We start from the raw sequence: 27313 nt of genomic DNA, 5'->3' as shown, positions 1-27313 counted from the left end.
TCGAATGTAGACACTTACATATTAAAGAAAAGGCCACCACAATCAATCCACTTATCAGAATGGGTCGAAAAAGCATCACAAAGCTGGGGCATCTCAACGTTTCCGGCAGACAAGTGCAACAACATCTGAAAACTGAAAAGAAGAATAGAGTTCTTACATCTTACCTTCAAACAATTATTCTATTGAGAGATAAAGTGATCAACCAATGAAGATCCTAAAATGGTTCTGAGATAGTTTAAACATTTCTAAAATGGCTCTACCTGAGAATTCACTGAGGAGCTGAAATTGGTCATGAGACATTATCTGCTTTACCAACTGATGAAGGAGAGTCAATAATCGTCTACATCAGCTGGCTTTGCCCAAAAAAACTTCTTGGGGTTTTGGAGAGGGGGCCGTACTGTAATTTGTGTTCTGCCCATACATCAATAGTCTGGGAAAAACTCATTGGCTTTGTTTGAATAAATTTGTCCCATTGGTGACATGTAATCTTCAGGAAAGGATTGGGATGCACCTTGTGTGACCTTTCACAAACCTCCATAGTCCAGACTCATTTTTACAATTTTCTAGTTACCTTCTGCCACTGCCTTCACCTCCTGTGTCTAGTCTACTCGCCCATAACTATGACTTCTGGGATAAACCACACAGCCTTCTTTGGGAAAGTATTAGGCCATGAGTGCCTCATAAAGATTTGTTGTGCTCATGGAAAGTAACAGCTTCTAAATGAAATTCCCTGGTTCGTGGCATGTAGAAAATTTGTTCCAGTAGGTCAGATTTGGAGCTCCGGAGAAGAGGAGCTGAAGTCTTTGGGTTCTTTATTTCAGGCTAGGGGATAATCTCATGTTAAAGGAGCTGTCCAGGTTCAGAGCTGAACCCAGACATATCCCCTTCCTCCCCCAGTCAGCCCCTCTGACATAAGCATTCGAGCATTTAATGCTTTGATGCTCTTCCTTTCCCAAGGGGCAAGGGCTTTTTCTGGAGATCCAGTGACGTACTGGGTTCTCCATGGGTAAGCTAGGCGGAGGCTTTTGCCTAGCAGTGAGCCTGATGACATCACCAACACTAATTGGCGGGCTCTAGCACTGCCCTAGCCTGTAAATCGGCTAGGGCAGCGCTAAATCACGCCCATCGTGCCTGTACCGGGAACACTGCTAGGCGGAAGCCTCCACATAGCAGTGTAAAAATGTAAACAAAACAGACCTTGCCCTGTGCGATGCAGTGCAGGGCAAGGGAGAGCATCGGAGCATGAAATGCTCATGTCAGAGGGGCTGAGAGGGGGAAGAAGGGGATATGTCTGGGTTTAGCTCTGAACTTGGACAACCCCTTTAATGAATGATAGTACATCATTAGCATAGATATCCAACCCCTGGGACCCCCACAGGCCATTTTATTAGATGGGAGTAGCACTTTAATGGGCCGGAAATAGGTTTTCTATACTCTATATTCTCCTCTGTAGATGTAGTTATATGGTAAAGTCCTCCTGATACTCACATTTCATCACCATCTCTACAAGAAAACTGATTGCAGATAATATTGGCCAGACAACCCTGTCCCCATGTCCTTGTCCTGTAAAGAGACAGAATCAAAGTCACTCCCTATTCACACATTTTATTATGTAACACAGTCCACGAGTTGCAGTATTATAACCAGTATTGATTAATAGGAATGTGGTGCTTGACAAGCCCATTGAAAAGTCTATGGTTGTTAGGCGGCATCTCCGTAGCAACAAGAATGTCTGACATGATTACTTACTGGCATTTGGTAAGATAGCTAAACAATCCCACACAAACAAATACTAATGTGTACGTTCACTATATATATAATAATTACTGCCTGAAGAACGTATTTAAAAGAAAATAATAAATTATTTATTAATCTCAGGTTAAAACGGGAATCGTCTGTACATCACTTTCCGTGACTATCAGGCTCCAGACTCGGGTGATGTGGTATAGGAGTTGATTATATCCACCACACAACCTAAAGTCTGGACTAGGTCCCTATCCAGCTAGCACATTGGTGCCAATAATTACTGGGAAGGGAGTCAGGACACGGTTTTTATATTTGAACCAGGCACAGGTGCGTTATTAGGGCAGTCCTACCTAGCATAAGTTATAGAGCAGCTATGAGTGAGTGATGAGCTGGGTGCCAAGGCAGACCAGCATACAGCATCCACCCAGTATAGTAGGATATGTGGACGCTCACTCAGCTGCCTACAACAGCCGACCCATTCATGCAGTATCACACTGGGTCTCGGTATCAGACCGCATACACACTGACAAGTCAGCTGTTGCGCTGCTTGACAATCAATCTTCACCCTGCCTGAAGGACCGTGTCCTGATTCAAGATCAACGGCTCAACGCGTTTCAATGTGGAACCATAAGCCACATATCATCAGGAGCGAGAGTCTCTAGATAGAGGTAGCCTGTAAAGCAGAAGTAAGTAGCTTCACACTTTTGCGTGTCAAGGCTCCGGCGCTATGATGGCCGTGCGCGGCCTCTCAGACGCCGAAATGATATCAGGTAAGCCCCACCTATGGAGGGGGTGTGTGCTGGTACTGCGCGAATCATCAAGAGGCGCGTCATCTGGCATTCGCCCCCTGCTCCGCCCAGAACCCACGTCACAACACACACCTCCTTATTAGCGCAAGCAAGCGCTCATGTATAGGGGGAATTGAAAGTTGTGGCTCAAATTATGTCACATAAACGCCTCGCTCCGGTGTCAGTATAATAGGGGATCGTAACAGGTGACAGAATAGTATATATACAGGTGTATAGCTAAACACCATGACAAAAAATAAATAAATAAATAAATAAAATTATATATGCGAAAAAAAACCTTTATGTGATGCCCTTTTTTTGTTGTTGTAGTCCTGTATATCACAAGTTAGGGGGGTCGACTTGATAATCTACAGACAGTAGGATCTGGGACAAATGAAAGACAGTAATACATGCCGGCAAGATCAGACTACACAGGGTTTGTATGTAGTCTGTAACCATGGAGACACATGGCATAACAGTTGTATAAACAAAGCTGCAGATTTCTAAGTTGTATCCGATTTTATTTTACAATATTTCACTTAAGTATATCTAGGAGAAATGGTGAAAGTGTTCACACCCCTTTTCTGTGGGGTCTGTAGCCTTCATAGACTAGAATGTATGGATAACTAATGGGTCATAACTGGTTAAAACCAAGGCCTGTTCCATTTGGAACAGTTTCTGGTGCAGGTTTTGGCCAGGGTTTTTTGGCCTCCCATTGATTTAAAAGGGAATTTCCATGCGGAATCAGCACCAAGAATGAACACAATGTAGATTACCAATTAATGCGTGTAATAAAATTGATCCATATGAACTAGAAGTTCAAGGGAAGTGGATGGAATGTTGATGCTAAAATCCAGAGGGAAAATCCACCATGTGGACAAAGCCTAAGTTTGAGTTCACCACCAGTATAAGGCCTCTTGCACATGACTGTATGTATTTTGCGTTCCGCAAAAAACGGATCCGCAAAAAATACGGCCAACGTCCGTGTGCATTCCGTATTTTGTGAAACGGAACAGCTGGCCACTTATAGAACAGTACTATCCTTGTCTGTAATGCGGACAATAATAGGACATGTTCTCATTTTTTGCGGAAGGGAAATACGGAAATGGAATGCATATGGAGTACATTCCGGTTTTTTGGTGGAACCATTGAAATGAATGGTTCCACATACGGACTGCAAACGGAAACCACAAAAACGGAACGGAAACCACAAAAACGGAACGAAAACAAAATACGTCTGTGTGCAATTCACACGACCGTAGGCCGTCCGTGCCCGTATTGCGGACCATAAACGATGGTTCTGCAATATACTGGCACTGGCTGTATGTATCCCGTATAATGGAAGTGGACCCATTGACTTGAATGGGTCTGCAATCCTCATGATATAGCGCGGTGCGGAGGCATGTATCGGAAGCCCACAGAAGCACTTGGAAGCTCTTCCTTGGGCTTTTTGGTCTATGCCTCCTAACCACAAAAAATAGGACATGTCCTATATTTTGCCTTATATTGCGGATGTGGACCCACACAATATGGGATTCACATGGCAGGTGCCCGTGCATTGCAGACTGCAATCTGTGGTCAGCAGCACAGGCACAGACGGCTTATATTCGTGTGAATGGACCCTTAGACCTTGTTCAAACTGCGGATTTTCCACATCAAAATCTTAATGGAATCCACTCTCAGCCCATCTCCCATTGTTTTCAGTGGAAAATCTGTGCAGCAGTTCATACAGATCGTTTAGCTTTTTTAATTAATTACAACAGTGGGGCAAAAAAGTATTTAGTCAGCCACCAATTGTGCAAGTTCTCCCACTTAAAAAGAAGAGAGAGGCCTGTAATTTTTATCATAGGTACACTTCAACTATGAGACTAGAGACAGAATGGGGGGGAAAGAATACAGGAAATCACATTGTAGGATTTCTAATGAATTAATTGGTAAATTCCTCGGTAAAATGAGTATTTGGTCACCTACAAACAAGCAAGATTTCTGGCTCTCACAGACCTGTAACTTCTTCTTTAAGAGGCTCCTCTGTCCTCCACTCATTACCTGTATTAATAGCACCTGTTTGAACTTGTTATCAGTATAATTATCGATCACTTTGGGGCCAAATTCATGGAGGCCTATGTAACTGGAAGGGAGGTCGCGGTTGATGAGTCTCTCATTGCGTTCAAGGGGAGACTCATTTTCCGCCAGTATGTGCCCTCCAAGCGGGCGAGGTATGGCGTGAAGCTATACAAAATTTGTGAGAGTATCTCAGGGTACACTTACAAATTTCGTGTATACGAGGGGCGAGATTCCCGGATTCAACCCCCAGAATGTCCCCCCACTCTGAGTGTTACCGGGAAACTTGTGTGGGACCTTATGTACCCACTGCTGGATAAGGGTTACCACCTGTACGTGGATAACTTTTATACCAGTATCCCCTTGTTCCAGTCCCTCGCCGCCAGATCCACGTCCGCTTGTGGGACCGTGCGTAAAAATCAACGCGGCCTCCCTGCCCACCCCTCCAGGTTCCTATCCCCAGGGGTGAGACCCGTGCCCTTACCACTGGAAGCCTGTTGCTGGTCAGGTATAAGGACAAGAGGGATGTCCTTATGCTGTCCACAATTCATGGTAACGGCATCACCCCTGTCCCTGTGCGAGGTACCGCGGCAACGGTCCTCAAGCCCGATTGTATCGTCGACTACAATCGGTATATGGGAGGAGTTGATCTCTCTGATCAAGTCCTCAAGCCATATAACGCCATGCGCAAAACCCGAGCATGGTACAAAAAAGTTGCGGTCTACTTGGTACAGGTTGCCATGTACAACTCTTTTGTGCTATCCTGGAGCGCTGGCAACACAGGGACATTCCTTCAGTTCTATGAGGCAGTCCACAAGGCCTTGATCTTTTCGGACGGGGAAAGAGCAGGCCGGAGTACCTCGGGAACTGGAGGCGCCCGGATCATCCCTGGCCAACACTTTCCAGGTGTGGTCCCCCATGCTGGAAAGAAGGGACGGACCCAAAAAAAGTGCAGAGTGTGTCGCAGGAGGGGGATACGGAAGGACACGACTACTCAGTGCGACACGTGCCCCGATCATCCGGGCCTCTGCGTTATTGGTTGCTTCAGGGAGTATCACACTTCCATGGAGTACTAAATTTATATTCCAATTTAGCACTGACATCGGATAAAAAAAACTGGTTCTCAGACTTGAGAAACCCAAAAAAACTAAAATAATTTATTAAAAGTAGACATATTAGGTATCGCTGCATCGGTAATAATCTCCTCTATAAAAATACCCATGAGCTAACCCCACAGATTAACACGGTCCAAAAAAAAAAGGTGCAAAAAAACTTTTTTTTTTTTCACTTTACATAATAAAAAGTTTAATAGCAAGCGATAAAAAAGTCATATAGCCCCCAAAATAGTGCCAATAAAACCGTCCTCTTATCCCGCAAAAAATGAGCCCCCACATAAGATAATCGGATTAAAAAAAAAATGACTCAAACTTTAGAGATACAAAAAAAAATTTTTGGTATCAAAAAGGATAATATAGTCTAAAACCTAAATAATTGTAAAAAAGTAGACTTATTAGGTATCGCCGCGTCCGTAAGAATCTCCTCTATAAAAATACCCCATGACCCAACCCCCCAGATTAACACGGTCCAAAAAAAAAAAAAAAGGTGCAAAAAAAGAATTTTTGGTCACCTTACATAACAAAAAGTTTAATAGCAAGCAATCAAAAAGTCATATAGCCCCCAAAATAATGCCAATAAAACCGTCCGCTCATCCCGCAAAAAATGAGCCCCCACATAAGATAATCGGTTAAAAAAAAAAAAAGACACAGACTTTTGTGATACAAAAAAAATATTTTTGTATCAAAAAGGATAATATGGTCAAAAACCTAAATAATTGTAAAAAAAAGTAGACTTATTAGGTATCACCGCGTCCATAAGAATCTCCTCTATAAAAATATCTCATGACCTAACCCCCCAGATTAACACCGTCAAAAAAAAGAAAAAAAAACGGTGCCAAAACCGCTATTTTTAGCACTTTTCCATTTCAATAAGTTTTTTCCGGTAACAAAACAAGGGTTAACAACCAAACAAAAAGTTATATTTATTACCCTGATACTGCAGTTTACAGAAATGCCACATTTGTGGTCGTAAACTGCTGTATCAGTAAAAGGGAGGCCGCAAAAGGAAAGGACCGACATGGTTTCTGTAAGGCCGATTTTGATGGCCTTTTTTATTGACACCATGTCCCTTTTGAAGCCCCCCTGATGCACCCCTAGAGTAAAAACTCCCTAAAAGTGACCCCATCTAAGAAACTACACCCCTCAAGGTATTCAAAACTGATTATACAAACTTTATTAACCCTTTAGGTGTTCCTCAACAGTTAATGGCAAATGGAAATGAAATTTCTGAATTTCAATTTTTGGTAACCTTGCCTCACAAAAATGTAATATAGAGCAACCAAAAATCATATGTACCCTAAAAATAGTCCCAAAAAAATGCCACCTTATCCCGCAGTTTCCAAAATTGGGTCACTTTTAGGGAGTTTCTACTCCAGGGGTGCATCAGAGGGGTTGAAACGACACGGTGTAAGTAAACCGGTCCATAAAAATCAGCCCTCCAAAAACCAAATGGCGCACCTTTCCCTTTATGCCCCGCTGTGTGGCCGTACAGTAGTGTACGGCCACATATTGGGTGTTTCTGTAAACGGCAGAGTCAGGGCAATAAATATAGTCTTGTTTGGCTGTTAACCCTTGCTTTGTTAGTAGAAAAAATGGGTTAAAATGGAAAATTAGGCAAAAAAATGAAATTCTCAAATTTCATCCCCATTTGCCAATAACTCTTGTGCAACACCTAAAGGGTTAACGACGTATGTAAAATCAGTTTTGAATAACTTGAGGGGTGTAGTTTCTTAGATGGGGTCACTTTTAGGGAGTTTCTACTCTAGGGGTGCATCAGGGGGGCTTCAAATGGGACATGGTGTCAAAAAAAACAGTCCAGCAAAATCGGCCTTCCAAAAACCAAACGGCGCACCTTTCACTCTATGCCCCGCTGTGTGGCCGTACAGTAGTGTACGGCCACATATTGGGTGTTTCTGTAAATGGCAGAGTCAGGGCAATAAAGATACAGTCTTGTTTGGCTGTTAACCCTTGCTTTGTTAGTGGAAAAAATTGGTCAAAATGGAAAATTAGGCAAAGAATGTAATTCTCAAATTTCATCCCCATTTGCCAATAACTCTTGTGCAACACCTAAAGGGTTAAAGACTTATGTAAAATCAGTTTTGAATACCTTGAGGGGTGTAGTTTCTTAGATGGGGTCATTTTTAGGGAGTTTCTACTCTAGGGGTGCATCAGGGGGGCTTCAAATGGGACATGGTGTAAATAAACCAGTCCAGCAAAATCTGCCTTCCAAAAACCAAACGGCGCACCTTTCACTCTACGCCCCGCTGTGTGGCCGTACAGTAGTTTACGGCCACATATTGGGAGTTTCTGTAAACAGCAGAGTCAGGGCAATAAAGATACAGTCTTGTTTGGCTGTTAACACTTGCTTTTTTAGTGGAAAAAATGGGTTAAAATGAAAAATTAGGCAAAAAATCGAAATTCTCAAATTTCATCCCCATTTGCCAATAACTTGTGCAACACCTAAAGGGTTAACAAAGTTTGCAAAATCAGTTTTGAATACCTTGAGGGGTGTAGTTTATAGAATGGGGTAATTTTTGGGTGGTTTCTATTATGTAAGCCTCGCAAAGTGACTTCAGACCTGTAGAGGTACCTAAAAATTGGGTTTTTGTAAATTTCTGAAAAATTTCAAGATTTGCTTCTAAACTTCTAAGCCTTGTAACATCCCCAAAAAATAAAATATCATTCCCAAAATAATTCAAACATGAAGTAGACATATGGGGAATATAAAGTCATCACAATTTTTGGGGGTATTACTATGTATTACAGAAGTAGAGAAACAGAATCTTTGAGATTTGCTAATTTTTCCAATTTTTTGGTAAATTAGGTATTTTTTTATGCAAAAAATTTGTTTTTTTTACTTCATTTTACCAATGTCATGAACTACAATATGTGATGAAAAAACAATCTCAGAATGGCTTGGATAAGTCAAAGCGTTTTAAAGTTATCACCACTTAAAGTGACACTGGTCAGATTTGCAAAAAATGGCCTGGTCCTTAAGGTGAAATAAGGCTGTGTCCTCAAGGGGTTAAAGGGGTTTTCCAGTTTTGTCCACTTTTTTAAAATTTCACGCCTAGCCTGCTGTTCCTGTTGAAAAAAACACTCTATTCGCACACCCTGGTTCCCTTCTGTAGACTCCTTATCCCCATTCTGTACATTTCCAAACAGATGTGCATGACTAAAACCAATGACTGGCATCAGTGGTGACTCGTCCTCGAATGGTACATGACCCAGCAGTGAAGAGCCACTTGGAGACACGTCTTCGCCAATGCCAGTCTTTGGCTACAGTGCCGCGTGTACCCCCGTCCATTCAGAAGTTTACAAGATGGGAACCGGAAGACCGCAGATTGGCATGGAGCAGGACAGTATGGTTTTTCAACAGGAACAGCAGGCTGGGGTTAATACTAACAGCACAAACCTAAAAAAAACTCTTTATGTACTTACCATAAATATTCCAGACAATGAACAAGGTGGTGGCAACCAACTGGGAAACCAGAGAGAAATATTCACCAATTTCAAAACCATAGATGGTAGCTTTCTGGAATGGATCTCCTGAAACAAGAGAGCATTCATTCACATCCATTCAACTATTTCTCTAGCTGTAAGATGACCGCTTCTGTAGCTGTATCTGCCGAGTGTTAGGAAATGATCTCCACAAGGTTTGCTATGAAAGATAAATGCATGGGGAAGGGGGACAAAATCTATGAATGCATGAATGTGCTACACATCTAGACATGTCTTCTTGGGTTCTGCAGCAAAACAATGATCCAAGACACAAGAGCAAGTCTACATGTGAGCGATTCATGGAGGAACTATATGAATCTTTCACATTGTCCTTGTCCCTGACCTGAACTCTCCCAAGAAATTGTGACAAAACGTGACTTCAGAAGGGTGACGCAACCTGTTGTAATGTGTGTAATGTAAAGGGGGGATTGGAGGTGGTAACTCTGATTATGTAATCGTCATTCAGGAGAAGTGGTCAGACTTTTTTCCATTTTTTTCATGTGGTTATGCTGTGGTTTAACCTTTCCAGCATTTTTCACTCCCTGCTTTCTCTTTATTTTTCCAACCATTTGAGGGCTTGTTTTTTTGTTTTTTGTTTTTGTTTGTGGAACAAATTATACTTTCTAATGGCACCATTTAATGTTGCATATGATGTAGTGAGAAGCTGGAAAAAATCCAAATTGGGTGGAACGGGGAAAAAAATGCAGATCTGCCACAGTTTTATCAGTTTTGTTTTTATGGCGTTCCTTATGCAGTAAAACTGACCTGTATCCTTCATTTTTCAGGTCAGTATGATTACAGCGATGCCACATTTCTATAGTTTTTCTTGTGTATTAATACAGAAAAAAATAAAAACCTTGATTTTTTAATTTTTTTTTTGTATTCATCGCCATATCCTGACCCCTATAACTTTTTTGTAGTTTTGTCTACAGAGCTGTGTGGGGGCTACATTTTAGCAGGGTGATCTGTATACATATGATTTTTTAAATCACTTTTTATTAAATTCTTTTGGGGAGGTGAAGCAACCAAAGATGTATTTTTTTTAAGTTACACATGCACTAAAAATGACATGATACCCTCATTTTGCGGCTCAATACAATTGCAGTGATACAAAACTTGTAAAGTTTTTATTTTGTTTAATTATTTAAAAAAAATAAAATCGTTTGAAAAACCTCACCATATTCTGACAGCCATAACTTTTTAATATTTCAGTCTACAGAGCTGTATGAGGGCTTGTTTTTTGCGTAGAGAACTGTGGTTTTTGGTACAATTTTTGTGGTGCTGAATGTATGACCTTTTTAATCACTGTTATAAAATTTTTTTGAAGGAACAAGATGACTAAAAAATTGTGAATCATGTGTTTTTATTTAATTTTTTTCCCTTACAGCATTCACCACAAAATTGTTAAATATTTTTAAATATGTTAATAGTTGACATTTTCAGATGTGTCGATACCTAATATGTATATTTTTTATTGTTTGTACATTGTATACGTAAAATTGGGAAACTTAATATTTTTGTGTTTTTTTTTACTTTAACTTTTTTACTTTTTATTTATTAGCCCTCTTAGGGGGCTAGAACCTGGGTTATTTTGATTTCCTTGTCCTATTCACCCTAATAGAGATCTATTATGGTGAATAAGATTCTTACACTATCCCTGCTGAGCTGTGCTTCGTGCACGGCGCAGCAGGCAGAGTACCATGACAGGCCTGGAAGGTTTCGGCAGCATCACCATGGTAACCAATTGGAGCCCCACTAGTCAACTGCGGGGGCTCCAATCAGAAGGCAGAAGAGCCACATCCTCCCTTTGCCTAACTCCACAGATGCTGCAATCAGCATTAAATGCGGCATCAGAGGGGTAAAATGACGGGTTTTGGCGGGATCACCGCCCCCCAACATTGCGGCCAGGTGCCTGCTGTATGATACAGCCAGCAGCCTCCGTCTATGGAGCGGGCTCACCGCAGCAGCCCACTCCATACAAATGCTGACACATTATATGATGTTACATGTAGGGCATTATGCGTTAAGGGATTAAGGACCCAGTCAGTGCCGTAAAAGCACGCTGCTGGTCGGAAAAGGGTTAAAGATTTGAAGGAACAAGACCTGGAATTGGGACCTTTTTACAGTTATGTCATACCACCCAGGAAAGACCTCTAAGACCTTCACCTTCATTTCAACCTATTTTCAAGTCCATCAAATTCTCTATGGCAAGCAAACATTTGAAGACAGAAGAATAAATTTGATCCTGTTCACACCATACATCTGATGATATGGAAGCCATTAGTCGTCGTTGCATCCATTTTTCCGTCCATCATCTCTTTCCACATTTTTCTCTCGAATGGGACATCATGTATTTCATCCATTGTTTACATTGAAGTCGATGAGATGATGGGTGGAAACTGGATGAAGACTGAAGTTACTTCTTTGCTCGGCATGTCATATACAATATAGATGATGGTGGATGATACCATAAAGAACCATGCAATGAAAACAATGGATCCATCTTCAGGTCATTACTGGTGTTCCTGAGGATCAGAGGCAAATAACCGGACAGATATTTATATGACAAATGTTGCCCTAATATGGTTTTATATCTTACCCAAAATGAACTCAAAAACACGATTCAAGCAAGATGGCCGCACTTCAGGAAACCTTTTTTTGCATTTTTTTACTAAAAAGAGTAGAGAATATACGATCCATTAGGAAATGTAATATTGAATTTAACCTCTGCCCTTGTTCTACCCTTTAGAGAAGATACTTACAGGCATTTTACCACCATTAACACGTATTTAGTATTTAGAAGATGTTATAAATGTATGACCCCTGGGGAGAGATGAGTGAAGTTTGCCAAAATTCGATTCGGCTGCTTCACCGAAGTTCACAAAGAAATTCAATTTGGGACAAATTATTTTGTCACGAACACAATGACGAGGAACAGCGATCGCACCGCCCCACATCATTGAATCCCTCAGATGCCGCGTTCAACGCTGATCGCAGTATCTGAGGGTCACATTCAGTGTATCAGGGGCTTAATCTGGGGTTATATATATATATATATATATATATATATATATACTCACCTCATCAATTTCTACACGTAGACGTTATCACAGACATATTGATTGAAGAAAATGCACCATATCTCAGGCGTGCTGACATCACCATGTCATCACACTGGGTGGACGTGGTGACATCATTACTGATCAAGTCACCAGGCCCGGCCAGCGTGATGATGTGTGGTGACGTCTCGCACGCGAGATTTGGTTATTTTCTTCAATCAAGATGGCCATGATGGTTTCTCCGTGAGCAAATGGATGAGGTGAATATAGATTTTTTCGTTTTTTACCGCCATTTCAGGAAAAATTGATTCGTTCACATGAAGTGCGAGGAAATTTGGCTTCGTGACGAATCAAATTTTTCCTTAAATTCGGATGGCAGAGGAGAGGAGGGGGATAAAGTAACTTGGGTTTTCCACATAGTTTTGTTGAGTATGCCATTTATTGTTATATTTAGCAATGGGCATGGAGTCTGGAAATAATTGTGAGACACTCACCCAACCAGAGAAGAAGCTGAGTAAGGACCATCAGGAGCCTGGCCACAGGCATATCCAGTAAGAAGCAAACAGCCAGAAATCCTAAAGGGAGGGACACCACGTTACTACTGCTCAGAATAAAGCATCATCATGAATGGAATTAGTTTTTTCCTGTTTGTTACTAATATTCTCTTACCCATTTATTGGACAATCACATCACTTCTGGTTCCTAGCACGCCTCAGAATGTAGCTAAAGCGTATTAAAATGGGACTCTACATTGGACATGTGCGGTCAACATGCCCGGTGTCCTCCATACAAATGTTGGTGTTTCTATTGCAGAGTTCTATGTTCTCAGACTCCTTCACAAAATGCCCACAATCGTCTTAAGGTGGCCACACATTTGTCTAAAGTTAGTCAAACCAAAAGATCTTACTTTGATAGAATGTTCCCAGGAAGATATTCTGTCCATCGTCCGGTTTCATTCAATGTGCACGGGCAGTTTGAACAACTGTAACGGCCGATATGGACTAAATTGTGTACGGTCGTGTCTGTGAAATGATCGTTCACCAGATGCTGCAGATCAACCAACCATTATCTAAGGCCGTTGTGACATTGCTCTATTTCAAAGGGCCTCAAAAAAAAAAAAGTTAATCGGCACTGCCTATTACCCAGGCCGATGCCACGTGAATGAGGAGGAATGATCACTACCATGGTCAAACCTCCCTTGTTCAGTTCTATTGATTATCGGCAGCACATTCCAGATTATACAGTGCGATGTACTGATGACTATCGTACATCCTTCACCCTCATAAAATATGCAAATCAGCCGACAAACGAGTGATTCCTTGTTTATCAGCTGATCAGCGGCACAGTTATAAAGGACAGATATCAGGAATGTTCCTATGAAGACTCGTTCCCAGTAATTGTCCCAAATATCGTGCAGTGTAACAGGGGCTTAAAGGGACTTCCCAGTAAAAAATGTAACACGTTCCTGCAGCCTGGCCCTGAAACAGACGAATTATACTTTCCTGCTCCCCGCCACTCCTGCTGTCTCCATCTTCCAGTCCTAGCGCAGTTTACATCCGGTTGACTATGGGAATAGTCACATGTCCCACTCCAGCCAATGACTGTCTTCAGTGGTGATGTGCCCATAAGCAGTGTTTAACCGCTGAAGTCAGTCATTTGCTGGGACCGGAAGATGGAGACAGAGAGAGCAGCACGGAGCAGGAAAGTATTAATCTTCTGTTTCAGGGGCCATGCCACAGGAACTTGTTAAAAAAATCATTTTTACTAGGAAACCCCTTTAAGTGGCGATTTTTCCTTTCTGCCTCCTATTCACAAATGAACAATTTCCTTCACCGCCTCCTGCCCCCAGATATAATGTAGGTGCCCTGCAATAACCAGTAAGCGCTTTACTTCACTACAGAGGACGGCGCTCACTGGTTATTACCGCCTCCTGCCCCCAGATATACTGTAGGTGCCCTGCAATAACCAGTAAGCGCTTTACTTCACTACAGAGGACGGCGCTCACTGGTTATTACCGCCTCCTGCCCCTAGATATACTGTAGACGCCCTGCAATAACCAGTAAGTGCTTTACTTTACTACAGAGGACGGCGCTCACTGGTTATTACCGCCTCCTGCCCCTAGATATACTGTAGACGCCCTGCAATAACCAGTAAGTGCTTTACTTTACTACAGAGGACGGCGCTCACTGGTTATTACCGCCTCCTGCCACCAGATATACTGTAGGTGCCCTGCAATAACCAGTAAGTGCTTTACTTTACTACAGAGGACGGCGCTCACTGGTTATTACCGCCTCCTGCCACCAGATATACTGTAGGCGCCCTGCAATAACCAGTAAGCGCTTTACTTCACTACAGAGGACGGCGCTCACTGGTTATCACCGCCTCCTGCCCCCAGATATAATGTAGGTGCCCTGCAATAACTAGTAAGTGCTTTACTTCACTACAGAGGACGGCACTCACTGGTTATCACCGCCTCCTGCCCCAGATATACTGTAGGTGCCCTGCAATAACCAGTAAGCGCTTTACTTCACTACAGAGGACGGCGCTCACTGGTTATTACCGCCTCCTGCCCCCAGATATACTGTAGGTGCCCTGCAATAACCAGTAAGCGCTTTACTTCACTACAGAGGACCACACTCACTGGTTATTACCACCTCCTGCCCCCAGATATACTGTAGGTGCCCTGCAATAACCAGTAAGCGCTTTACTTCACTACAGAGGACGGCGCTCACTGGTTATTACCGCCTCCTGCCCCCAGATATAATGTAGGTGCCCTGCAATAACCAGTAAGCGCTTTACTTCACTACAGAGGACGGCGCTCACTGGTTATTACCGCCTCCTGCCCCCAGATATACTGTAGGTGCCCTGCAATAACCAGTAAGCGCTTTACTTCACTACAGAGGACGGCGCTCACTGGTTATACCTCCTCCTGCCACCAGATATACTGTAGGTGCCCTGCAATAACCAGTAAGCGCTTTACTTCACTACAGAGGACGGCGCTCACTGGTTATTACCGCCTCCTGCCCCTAGATATACTGTAGACGCCCTGCAATAACCAGTAAGTGCTTTACTTTACTACAGATGACGGCGCTCACTGGTTATTACCGCCTCCTGCCCCCAGATATACTGTAGGTGCCCTGCAATAACCAGTAAGCGCTTTACTTCACTACAGAGGACGGCGCTCACTGGTTATTATCGCCTCCTGCCCCCAGATATACTGTAGGCGCCCTGCAATAACCAGTAAGCGCTTTACTTCACTACAGAGGACGGCGCTCACTGGTTATTACCGCCTCCTGCCCCAGATATACTGTAGGTGCCCTGCAATAACCAGTAAGCGCTTTACTTCACTACAGAGGATGGCGCTCACTGGTTATTACCGCCTCCTGCCCCCAGATATACTGTAGGTGCCCTGCAATAACCAGTAAGCGCTTTACTTCACTACAGAGGACGGCGCTCACTGGTTATTACCGCCTCCTGCCCCCAGATATACTGTAGGTGCCCTGCAATAACCAGTAAGCGCTTTACTTCACTACAGAGGACGGCACTCACTGGTTATTACCGCCTCCTGCCCCCAGATATACTGTAGGTGCCCTGCAATAACCAGTAAGCGCTTTACTTCACTACAGAGGACGGCGCTCACTGGTTATTACCGCCTCCTGCCCCCAGATATACTGTAGGTGCCCTGCAATAACCAGTAAGCGCTTTACTTCACTACAGAGGACGGCGCTCACTGGTTATTACCGCCTCCTGCCCCAGATATACTATAGGCACCCTGCAATAACCAGTAAGCGCTTTACTTCACTACAGAGGACGGCGCTCACTGGTTATACCTCCTCCTGCCCCAGATATAATGTAGGTGCCCTGCAATAACCAGTAAGCGCTTTACTTCACTACAGAGGACGGCGCTCACTGGTTATTACCGCCTCCTGCCCCCAGATATACTGTAGGTGCCCTGCAATAACCAGTAAGCGCTTTACTTCACTACAGAGGACGGCACTCACTGGTTATCACCGCCTCCTGCCCCAGATATAATGTAGGTGCCCTGCAATAACCAGTAAGCGCTTTACTTCACTACAGAGGACGGCACTCACTGGTTATCACCGCCTCCTGCCCCCAGATATACTGTAGGTGCCCTGCAATAACCAGTAAGCGCTTTACTTCACTACAGAGGACAGCACTCACTGGTTATTACCGCCTCCTGCCCCCAGATATACTGTAGGTGCCCTGCAATAACCAGTAAGCGCTTTACTTCACTACAGAGGACGGCGCTCACTGGTTATCACCGCCTCCTGCCCCAGATATAATGTAGGTGCCCTGCAATAACCAGTAAGCGCTTTACTTCACTACAGAGGACGGCACTCACTGGTTATCACCGCCTCCTGCCCCCAGATATACTGTAGGTGCCCTGCAATAACCAGTAAGCGCTTTACTTCACTACAGAGGACGGCGCTCACTGGTTATACCTCCTCCTGCCACCAGATATACTGTAGGTGCCCTGCACTAACCAATAAGCACTTTACTTCACTACAGAGGACGGCGCTCACTGGTTATACCTCCTCCTGCCCCAGATATACTGTAGGTGCCCTGCAATAACCAGTAAGCACTTTACTTCACTACAGAGGACGGCGCTCTCTGGTTATTACCGCCTCCTGCCCCCAGATATACTGTAGGTGCCCTGCAATAACCAGTGAGTGCTTTACTTCACTACAGAGGACGGCGCTCACTGGTTATTACCGCCTCCTGCCCCAGATATACTGTAGGTGCCCTGCAATAACCAGTAAGCGCTTTACTTCACTACAGAGGACGGCGCTCACTGGTTATACCTCCTCCTGCCTCAGATATACTGTAGGTGCCCTGCAATAACCAGTAAGCACTTTACTTCACTACAGAGGACGGCGCTCTCTGGTTATTACCGCCTCCTGCCCCCAGATATACTGTAGGTGCCCTGCAATAACCAGTAAGCGCTTTACTTCACTACAGAGGACAGCACTCACTGGTTATCACCGCCTCCTGCCCCAGATATACTGTAGGTGCCCTGCAATAACCAGTAAGTGCTTTACTTCACTACAGAGGACGGCGCTCACTGGTTATTACCGCCTCCTGCCCCCAGATATACTGTAGGTGCCCTGCAATAACCAGTAAGTGCTTTACTTCACTACAGAGGACAGCACTAACTGGTTATCACCGCCTCCTGCCCCCAGATATACTGTAGGTGCCCTGCAATAACCAGTGAGTGCTTTACTTCACTACAGAGGACGGCGCTCACTGGTTATTACCGCCTCCTGCCCCAGATATACTGTAGGTGCCCTGCAATAACCAGTAAGTGCTTTACTTCACTACAGAGGACCACACTCACTGGTTATTACCGCCTCCTGCCCCCAGATATACTGTAGGTGCCCTGCAATAACCAGTAAGTGCTTTACTTCACTACAGAGGACAGCACTAACTGGTAATCACCGCCTCCTGCCCCCAGATATACTGTAGGTGCCCTGCAATAACCAGTAAGTGCTTTACTTCACTACAGAGGACGGCACTCACTGGTTATCACCGCCTCCTGCCCCAGATATACTGTAGGTGCCCTGCAATAACCAGTAAGCACTTTACTTCACTACAGAGGACGGCGCTCTCTGGTTATTACCGCCTCCTGCCCCCAGATATACTGTAGGTGCCTTGCAATAACCAGTAAGCGCTTTACTTCACTACAGAGGACGGCGCTCACTGGTTATTACCGCCTCCTGCCCCCAGATATACTGTAGGTGCCCTGCAATAACCAGTAAGCGCTTTACTTCACTACAGAGGACGGCACTCACTGGTTCTTACCGCCTCCTGCCCCTCCAGATATACTGTAGGTGCCCTGCAAAAACCAGTAAGCGCTTTACTTCACTACAGAGGACGGCGCTCACTGGTTATTACCGCCTCCTGCCCCAGATATACTGTAGGTGCCCTGCAATAACCAGTAAGTGCTTTACTTCACTACAGAGGACCACACTCACTGGTTATTACCGCCTCCTGCCCCCAGATATACTGTAGGTGCCCTGCAATAACCAGTAAGTGCTTTACTTCACTACAGAGGACGGCGTTCACTGGTTATCACCGCCTCCTGCCCCAGATATACTATAGGCGCCCTGCAATAACCAGTAAGTGCTTTACTTTACTACAGAGGCCGGCACTCACTGGTTATTACCGCCTCCTGCCACCAGATATACTGTAGGTGCCCTGCAATAACCAGTAAGCGCTTTACTTCACTACAGAGGACAGCACTCACTGGTTATCACCGTCTCCTGCCCCAGATATACTGTAGGTGCCCTGCAATAACCAGTAAGCGCTTTACTTCACTACAGAGGACGGCGCTCACTGGTTATTACCGCCTCCTGCCCCAGATATACTGTAGGTGCCCTGCAATAACCAGTAAGTGCTTTACTTCACTACAGAGGACGGCGCTCACTGGTTATTACCGCCTCCTGCCCCCAGATATACTGTAGGTGCCCTGCAATAACCAGTAAGCGCTTTACTTCACTACAGAGGACCACACTCACTGGTTATTACCGCCTCCTGCCCCCAGATATACTGTAGGTGCCCTGCAATAACCAGTAAGTGCTTTACTTCACTACAGAGGACCACACTCACTGGTTATTACCGCCTCCTGCCCCCAGATATACTGTAGGTGCCCTGCAATAATCAGTAAGCGCTTTACTTCACTACAGAGGACGGCGCTCACTGGTTATTACCTCCTCCTGCCCCCAGATATACTGTAGGTGCCCTGCAATAACCAGTAAGCGCTTTACTTCACTACAGAGGACGGCGCTCACTGGTTATTACCGCCTCCTGCCCCAGATATACTGTAGGTGCCCTGCAATAACCAGTAAGTGCTTTACTTCACTACAGAGGACAGCACTCACTGGTTATCACCTCCTCCTGCCACCAGATATACTGTAGGTGCCCTGCAATAACCAGTAAGCGCTTTACTTCACTACAGAGGACGGCGCTCACTGGTTATTACCGCCTCCTGCCCCAGATATACTGTAGGTGCCCTGCAATAACCAGTAAGTGCTTTACTTCACTACAGAGGACCACACTCACTGGTTATTACCGCCTCCTGCCCCCAGATATACTGTAGGTGCCCTGCAATAACTAGTAAGTGCTTTACTTCACTACAGAGGACGGCATTCACTGGTTATTACCGCCTCCTGCCCCAGATATACTGTAGGTGCCCTGCACTAACCAGTAAGAGCTTTACTTCACTACAGAGGACAACGCTCGCTGGTTATTACCGCCTCCTGCCACCAGATATACTGTAGGTGCCCTGCAATAACCAGTAAGCGCTTTACTTCACTACAGAGGACGGCGCTCACTGGTTATTACCACCTCCTGCCCCCAGATATACTGTAGGTGCCCTGCAATAACCAGTAAGCGCTTTACTTCACTACAGAGGACGTCGCTCACTGGTTATTACCGCCTCCTGCCCCCAGATATACTGTAGGTGCCCTGCAATAACCAGTAAGCGCTTTACTTCACTACAGAGGACGGCGCTCACTGGTTATTACCGCCTCCTGCCCCAGATATACTGTAGGTGCCCTGCAATAACCAGTAAGTGCTTTACTTCACTACAGAGGACGGCACTCACTGGTTATCACCGCCTCCTGCCCCCAGATATACTGTAGGCGCCCTGCAATAACCAGTAAGCGCTTTACTTCACTACAGAGGACGGCGCTCACTGGTTATTACCACCTCCTGCCCCCAGATATACTGTAGGTGCCCTGCAATAACCAGTAAGCGCTTTACTTCACTACAGAGGACGGCGCTCACTGGTTATTACCACCTCCTGCCCCCAGATATACTGTAGGTGCCCTGCAATAACCAGTAAGCGCTTTACTTCACTACAGAGGACGGCGCTCACTGGTTATTACCGCCTCCTGCCCCAGATATACTGTAGGTGCCCTGCAATAACCAGTAAGCGCTTTACTTCACTACAGAGGACGGCGCTCACTGGTTATTACCACCTCCTGTCCCCAGATATACTGTAGGTGCCCTTCAATAACCAGTAAGCGCTTTACTTCACTACAGAGGACGGCGCTCTCTGGTTATTACCGCCTCCTGCCCCCAGATATACTGTAGGTGCCTTGCAATAACCAGTAAGCGCTTTACTTCACTACAGAGGACGGCGCTCACTGGTTATTACCGCCTCCTGCCCCCAGATATACTGTAGGTGCCCTGCAATAACCAGTAAGCGCTTTACTTCACTACAGAGGACGGCACTCACTGGTTCTTACCGCCTCCTGCCCCTCCAGATATACTGTAGGTGCCCTGCAAAAACCAGTAAGCGCTTTACTTCACTACAGAGGACGGCGCTCACTGGTTATTACCGCCTCCTGCCCCAGATATACTGTAGGTGCCCTGCAATAACCAGTAAGTGCTTTACTTCACTACAGAGGACGGCGCTCACTGGTTATTACCGCCTCCTGCCCCCAGATATACTGTAGGTGCCCTGCAATAACCAGTAAGTGCTTTACTTCACTACAGAGGACCACACTCACTGGTTATTACCGCCTCCTGCCCCCAGATATACTGTAGGTGCCCTGCAATAACCAGTAAGTGCTTTACTTCACTACAGAGGACCACACTCACTGGTTATTACCGCCTCCTGCCCCCAGATATACTGTAGGTGCCCTGCAATAACCAGTAAGTGCTTTACTTCACTACAGAGGACCACACTCACTGGTTATTACCGCCTCCTGCCCCCAGATATACTGTAGGTGCCCTGCAATAACCAGTAAGTGCTTTACTTCACTACAGAGGACGGCGTTCACTGGTTATCACCGCCTCCTGCCCCAGATATACTATAGGCGCCCTGCAATAACCAGTAAGTGCTTTACTTTACTACAGAGGACGGCACTCACTGGTTATTACCGCCTCCTGCCACCAGATATTCTGTAGGTGCCCTGCAATAACCAGTAAGCGCTTTACTTCACTACAGAGGACAGCACTCACTGGTTATCACCGCCTCCTGCCCCAGATATACTGTAGGTGCCCTGCAATAACCAGTAAGCGCTTTACTTCACTACAGAGGACGGCGCTCACTGGTTATTACCGCCTCCTGCCCCAGATATACTGTAGGTGCCCTGCAATAACCAGTAAGTGCTTTACTTCACTACAGAGGACGGCGCTCACTGGTTATTACCGCCTCCTGCCCCCAGATATACTGTAGGTGCCCTGCAATAACCAGTAAGCGCTTTACTTCACTACAGAGGACCACACTCACTGGTTATTACCGCCTCCTGCCCCCAGATATACTGTAGGTGCCCTGCAATAACCAGTAAGTGCTTTACTTCACTACAGAGGACCACACTCACTGGTTATTACCGCCTCCTGCCCCCAGATATACTGTAGGTGCCCTGCAATAACCAGTAAGTGCTTTACTTCACTACAGAGGACGGCGCTCACTGGTTATTACCGCCTCCTGCCCCCAGATATACTGTAGGCGCCCTGCAATAACCAGTAAGTGCTTTACTTCACTACAGAGGACCACACTCACTGGTTATTACCGCCTCCTGCCCCCAGATATACTGTAGGTGCCCTGCAATAACCAGTAAGTGCTTTACTTCACTACAGAGGACGGCGCTCACTGGTTATTACCGCCTCCTGCCCCCAGATATACTGTAGGTGCCCTGCAATAATCAGTAAGCGCTTTACTTCACTACAGAGGACGGCGCTCACTGGTTATTACCGCCTCCTGCCCCCAGATATACTGTAGGTGCCCTGCAATAATCAGTAAGCGCTTTACTTCACTACAGAGGACGGCGCTCACTGGTTATTACCTCCTCCTGCCCCCAGATATACTGTAGGTGCCCTGCAATAACTAGTAAGTGCTTTACTTCACTACAGAGGACGGCATTCACTGGTTATTACCGCCTCCTGCCCCAGATATACTGTAGGTGCCCTGCAATAACCAGTAAGCGCTTTACTTCACTACAGAGGACGGCGCTCACTGGTTATTACCGCCTCCTGCCCCAGATATACTGTAGGTGCCCTGCAATAACCAGTAAGCGCTTTACTTCACTACAGAGGACGGCGCTCACTGGTTATTACCGCCTCCTGCCCCTAGATATACTGTAGGTGCCCTGCAATAACCAGTAAGTGCTTTACTTCACTACAGAGGACAGCACTCACTGGTTATCACCTCCTCCTGCCACCAGATATACTGTAGGTGCCCTGCAATAACCAGTAAGCGCTTTACTTCACTACAGAGGACGGCGCTCACTGGTTATTACCGCCTCCTGCCCCAGATATACTGTAGGTGCCCTGCAATAACCAGTAAGTGCTTTACTTCACTACAGAGGACCACACTCACTGGTTATTACCGCCTCCTGCCCCCAGATATACTGTAGGTGCCCTGCAATAACCAGTAAGTGCTTTACTTCACTACAGAGGAAGGCATTCACTGGTTATTACCACCTCCTGCCCCTCCAGATATACTGTAGGTGCCCTGCAATAACCAGTAAGCGCTTTACTTCACTACAGAGGACGTCGCTCACTGGTTATTACCGCCTCCTGCCCCCAGATATACTGTAGGTGCCCTGCAATAACCAGTAAGCGCTTTACTTCACTACAGAGGACGGCGCTCTCTGGTTATTACCGCCTCCTGCCCCAGATATACTGTAGGTGCCCTGCAATAACCAGTAAGTGCTTTACTTCACTACAGAGGACGGCACTCACTGGTTATCACCGCCTCCTGCCCCCAGATATACTGTTGGCGCCCTGCAATAACCAGTAAGCGCTTTACTTCACTACAGAGGACGGCGCTCACTGGTTATTACCACCTCCTGCCCCCAGATATACTGTAGGTGCCCTGCAATAACCAGTAAGCGCTTTACTTCACTACAGAGGACGGCGCTCACTGGTTATTACCGCCTCCTGCCCCCAGATATACTGTAGGTGCCCTGAAATAACCAGTAAGCGCTTTACTTTACTACAGAGGACGGCGCTCACTGGTTATTACCACCTCCTGCCCCCAGATATACTGTAGGTGCCCTGCAATAACCAGTAAGCGCTTTACTTCACTACAGAGGACGGCGCTCACTGGTTATTACCGCCTCCTGCCCCAGATATACTGTAGGTGCCCTGCAATAACCAGTAAGCGCTTTACTTCACTACAGAGGACGGCGCTCACTGGTTATTACCACCTCCTGTCCCCAGATATACTGTAGGTGCCCTTCAATAACCAGTAAGCGCTTTACTTCACTACAGAGGACGGCGCTCTCTGGTTATTACCGCCTCCTGTCCCCAGATATACTGCAGGTGCCCTGCAATAACTAGTGATGAGCGGCAGGTGTCATGTTCGAATTCGCAATATTTCGCAAATATTTTGTAGAATATTTGTCGGATATTCGCAAATTCGAATATTCGTTATATTCTACAATTTTTTTATTCGAAAAATTGGCAAGGTAATGATTGCGTAATATGTGAATATGCAAATTTTTGTAATGCTAATTTTTAGCACACATTTTTCAATTGCCCTGCTTCTTGCTTGAGAACCAATGAGTCATTGGCCCACAAGCAACTTAAGCAATGAGGAATCATGACTTTAGATGGGAAAAATGACGAATATTCTAAAAAACGAATATATAGCACTATATCGAATATATTTGTTTTTTCGAATATTCGTCGTATTCTAAAACAAGAATATATAGCAATATAGTGAATATTCGAAAAAAACGAATGTAGAACAATTTAGCTAATATAGTGCTATAATCTTTTTTTTTATAGTTGTAATTTTTTTCCAATCTGAACTTCAGATGAGAAAAAAATTAAAACTATTAGACAAAGAAGATTATAGCACTATATTAGCTAAATTGGCACGTTTGGCTCCCGACCTCCCACTGCTGCCACCCTGCTGACTCACAGCCACACTGCCACCCTGCTGGGTCAGCAGCTGAATCATGCGCAAGCTACCACCCTCTTCTCCTGATGATGAAGCCCTTTATTCACCCGGCTCCCAAGTGCGATCGGCTACATCATCATCATTATCCGTCACTGTCTGCACGTCACCGATGTCCCCCTCAACGGTCTCAAGGCCTGGAGCCTGACCGTTGGCAGCACCTGCTCCCACGCGACTCTCCTAATCACTACTTGCCCGCCTACCGGAGGAAGCGGATGTCTCCTCCAGATCTTGGCTGGGCAGTAGCTGCTGACTGTCCTCTAGTAGCTCGTCATCGCTGAGAGCTGGCAGAAGGATCCAACAGCCACAGGCCACATGTTCTGCCTTCAAGAGACTGCAGAGGGAGTACTTTGCTTTCAAGATAAGCCACTGTCCCAGCCGGACCTACTGATCCAAGGTCTACCACCGCCACCAACTTTTCAGCTGGGTTATCTGACAACCACCGCCTTCTCCTACATCCCAACAGTGGTCAATTATCAGCTGACATGGAAGATGGCATCGGCCGCAGTAATAAGGCCCCAATTTTCATCACCACTGTTGGACATTCCTTGGCCACAGCCTTTACAGCCAGAGACCCTGAGTTCCCCTTCCCCGGCAGGAGGTTCCGGCAACATTAAGCAGCAAGTAGCTGCAGCCTTAGCCAGTGTGACCAGAAACCTCCCCTAGAGGTCAGTGGAGCTCCACCACAGCTGCCAGCTGGACTAATGGGAGCCACAACATGGACTGGACTTGACAAGTGAGGATGTGTTGGCCCATTTTCTGTTTTATTGCCCCCTGTTTGTTTCGCATCCAGATGGACATGCTTGTCAGGAGTTCCCCCATCTGCAAAATATTCCCAAGATACGCACATCTGCGCCCAATTCCTTTTTTCCCCCTTCTCAGGTTAAGTGGGAGCCCCCTTTGCAAAAAAGGGTTCTCATCATAGTTGCTGCTATTCTACCCATACCCCATGTGGATTACAAATATTGACTTTACTACCTCATGTGGATTACAAATGACTCTCGCACTATTTGTTCCAGTTTGGTGCACTTGATCCGTCAACACTTAAGGAAAGGACTCAAAGGTATATCTGAGCTCATTGTGGACTCTAATGTGAATTTGATTGCACTATGTTATTGCATTATATATTTGCACCAATGTTTTACCATTTCAGCAACGTTCAAGTATTTAGCCCATTGTCTGGACTCTATTACGGGTACCGCAATGTGATGTGCACTACAAATGGGCTCTGGACTTAATGCAGTTAGCCAGATAGCTAGCACCTTACTTCATAGCTCATATGGACTGCCTCTGAGGACGTTAATGTACGTCACAAGCAGGTCTAACAACGTCAAGGGTAACCCTGCTGCTAAAAATGTATGTGTAAAGCTATTAACCCTTGTGGGAGTTCTGGGAGAGAACCGGCTCCTCCTCCTAGTTTGGTGTGTCCTAAGGCTTAGTGCGCCACCTTATGGATATAAATGTTTAGCTACCTGTTCAGTCATCAAGGTGACAAAGCTTAAAGCATTATAAGGCCTGGGTGCTAGGAAGGGATTACAGGATGAAGCCAGCCTTTTATTTGCGGGCTTCTCATAGTATCATGGAGGGATTACAGTACATGACACCCCCACGCTCCATATACGACTCTGGCCCAGTCCTGTGTGGAGTATTTGAGCGCTTAGTGTAGTATCTTTTGGTTCACTGGTTATACCGAGAGGGCAAACTGTGAATAGATACCCTACTCATACGGGCAGTAACCTAGTGGTAGCCGTCTCTATGTTAGTATATGTATATAAAAGAAAATAGTCTCATGCAGCACTCTAACCTTCCTTGGGTAGTCGAGGGGGGATTGGTTTTAAGTAAGCGGGAATGTAACACCCCAGAGTGGTGTTACCACTTCTGCACCTTGATACTGTCTTTATTGGTCTAACCTCATGTCATCTTATGCATTTATTCCAGGTCCTCCACACTGTGCATTTCTAATGTTATGTAACTGTTCATGTAATGTGCCTGGTTCACCGGCAGGTGGCAGCTTAAATGTCAGAACTATCCTTAAAGAGAATGGAACTTACCATTCCATTCTCCCCCCTTTGGTCAGAAGTGGGCCAGTCCTGCTTGCTACCAGAAGGAGGTGGGGCAGTTCTAGTTTGTTCTGGTTGAGACTCCATGTTGGAGCTGCCAGGATTCTAACCTACTTTTTGGCTGAACATAAGTCCGACTAAAAAAGTGAAGTGCAGCATAAAGAGGAAACAAAGACACCAAGTTAGCTTGTCAGTACAGCAGAGTGAGAGAAAGATATAGCAGAGTTGAGTTTGCCTGCCAGTTTAATGCTAAAGCCTTCTGGAACCAAGACAAAGCCTGAAACTGTTTGGAGAAATGATTATTCAAGTAAAGTTGCCATTGAGTTGTAGTTTTGCAACAGCTGGAGAGCCGCAGGTTGGCCATCCCTGGTGTAGATGATGCCTCCCTATCCTTTCCCTACACCTTGAATAATCTTTTCCTGAACTTGTAAATCATTTTTTCAGCACAATAAAGTCTTTCCTAGCACTGTCCCTAGCGCCTGCTGACGTCTCCCCCTGCACTCAGCACACTGGAAAATGGCAGAATCTAAGATGGCTGCCGCTATTTATAGGGCTGTGACATCACCGGGGCTGGCTGGCTGCGGATTGGCTGCATGCATGGCATTATGGGTGATCCCTCATTCCCAGAGTTCTTTGCTCCATGTCCTAACATTTGCAGTAGCCATTTTATGAAAAAATGTGATTCGTTACGATGAAGCGTGAGGAAATTCGGATTCGATGCAAATCAAATTTTCGATTCGCTCATCTCTACCCACGACCATTATTTTGGTCCGCAGCCAATCATTTTTGGATGGTCGGATGCAGACCCATTCCACATCCGTTGCTACGTTCCGCAAAATTCAGAACACACATGACTGGTATCTGTGTTTTACGGACCGCAAAACACAGTTCAGTCGTGTGTATGAGGCCGTACTAGCAGGGAAAGAACTTGTTTGTTAACTCTTTATTGACCAGGTCTGAAAAGGCCTTAATGACTCACTAGACACTAATTTCATTATTTACTGCAATTGGTTCAAACACTTTTAAAAAAAAATGTACGGTAAGTAAT

The 27313-nt window shown here is 45.3% G+C and overlaps 1 protein-coding gene across 5 annotated transcripts in view; it reads right to left on the bottom strand.

Annotated features, from left to right (window-relative positions):
- LOC120990516 overlaps positions 1-27313 on the bottom strand; it is a 57032-nt gene that overhangs the window by 10977 nt on the left and 18742 nt on the right. For all 5 annotated transcript variants that reach the window (XM_040419378.1, XM_040419379.1, XM_040419382.1 and 2 more), the window contains 5 exons: positions 12765-12845; positions 11811-11882; positions 9152-9259; positions 1489-1563; positions 19-132 (listed from right to left, as the gene is read on the bottom strand). In XM_040419378.1, the coding sequence (XP_040275312.1) occupies positions 19-132; positions 1489-1563; positions 9152-9259; positions 11811-11882; positions 12765-12845 (450 nt within the window). The remainder of the gene's footprint in view (positions 1-18; positions 133-1488; positions 1564-9151; positions 9260-11810; positions 11883-12764; positions 12846-27313) is intronic.

This window comes from Bufo bufo, chromosome 2, assembly GCF_905171765.1.
Source record: "Bufo bufo chromosome 2, aBufBuf1.1, whole genome shotgun sequence".
Classification (NCBI taxonomy): Eukaryota; Metazoa; Chordata; class Amphibia; order Anura; family Bufonidae; genus Bufo; species Bufo bufo.
Note: the sequence above shows the minus strand (reverse complement) of the source record. Positions and strands in the feature narration are given on the sequence as shown.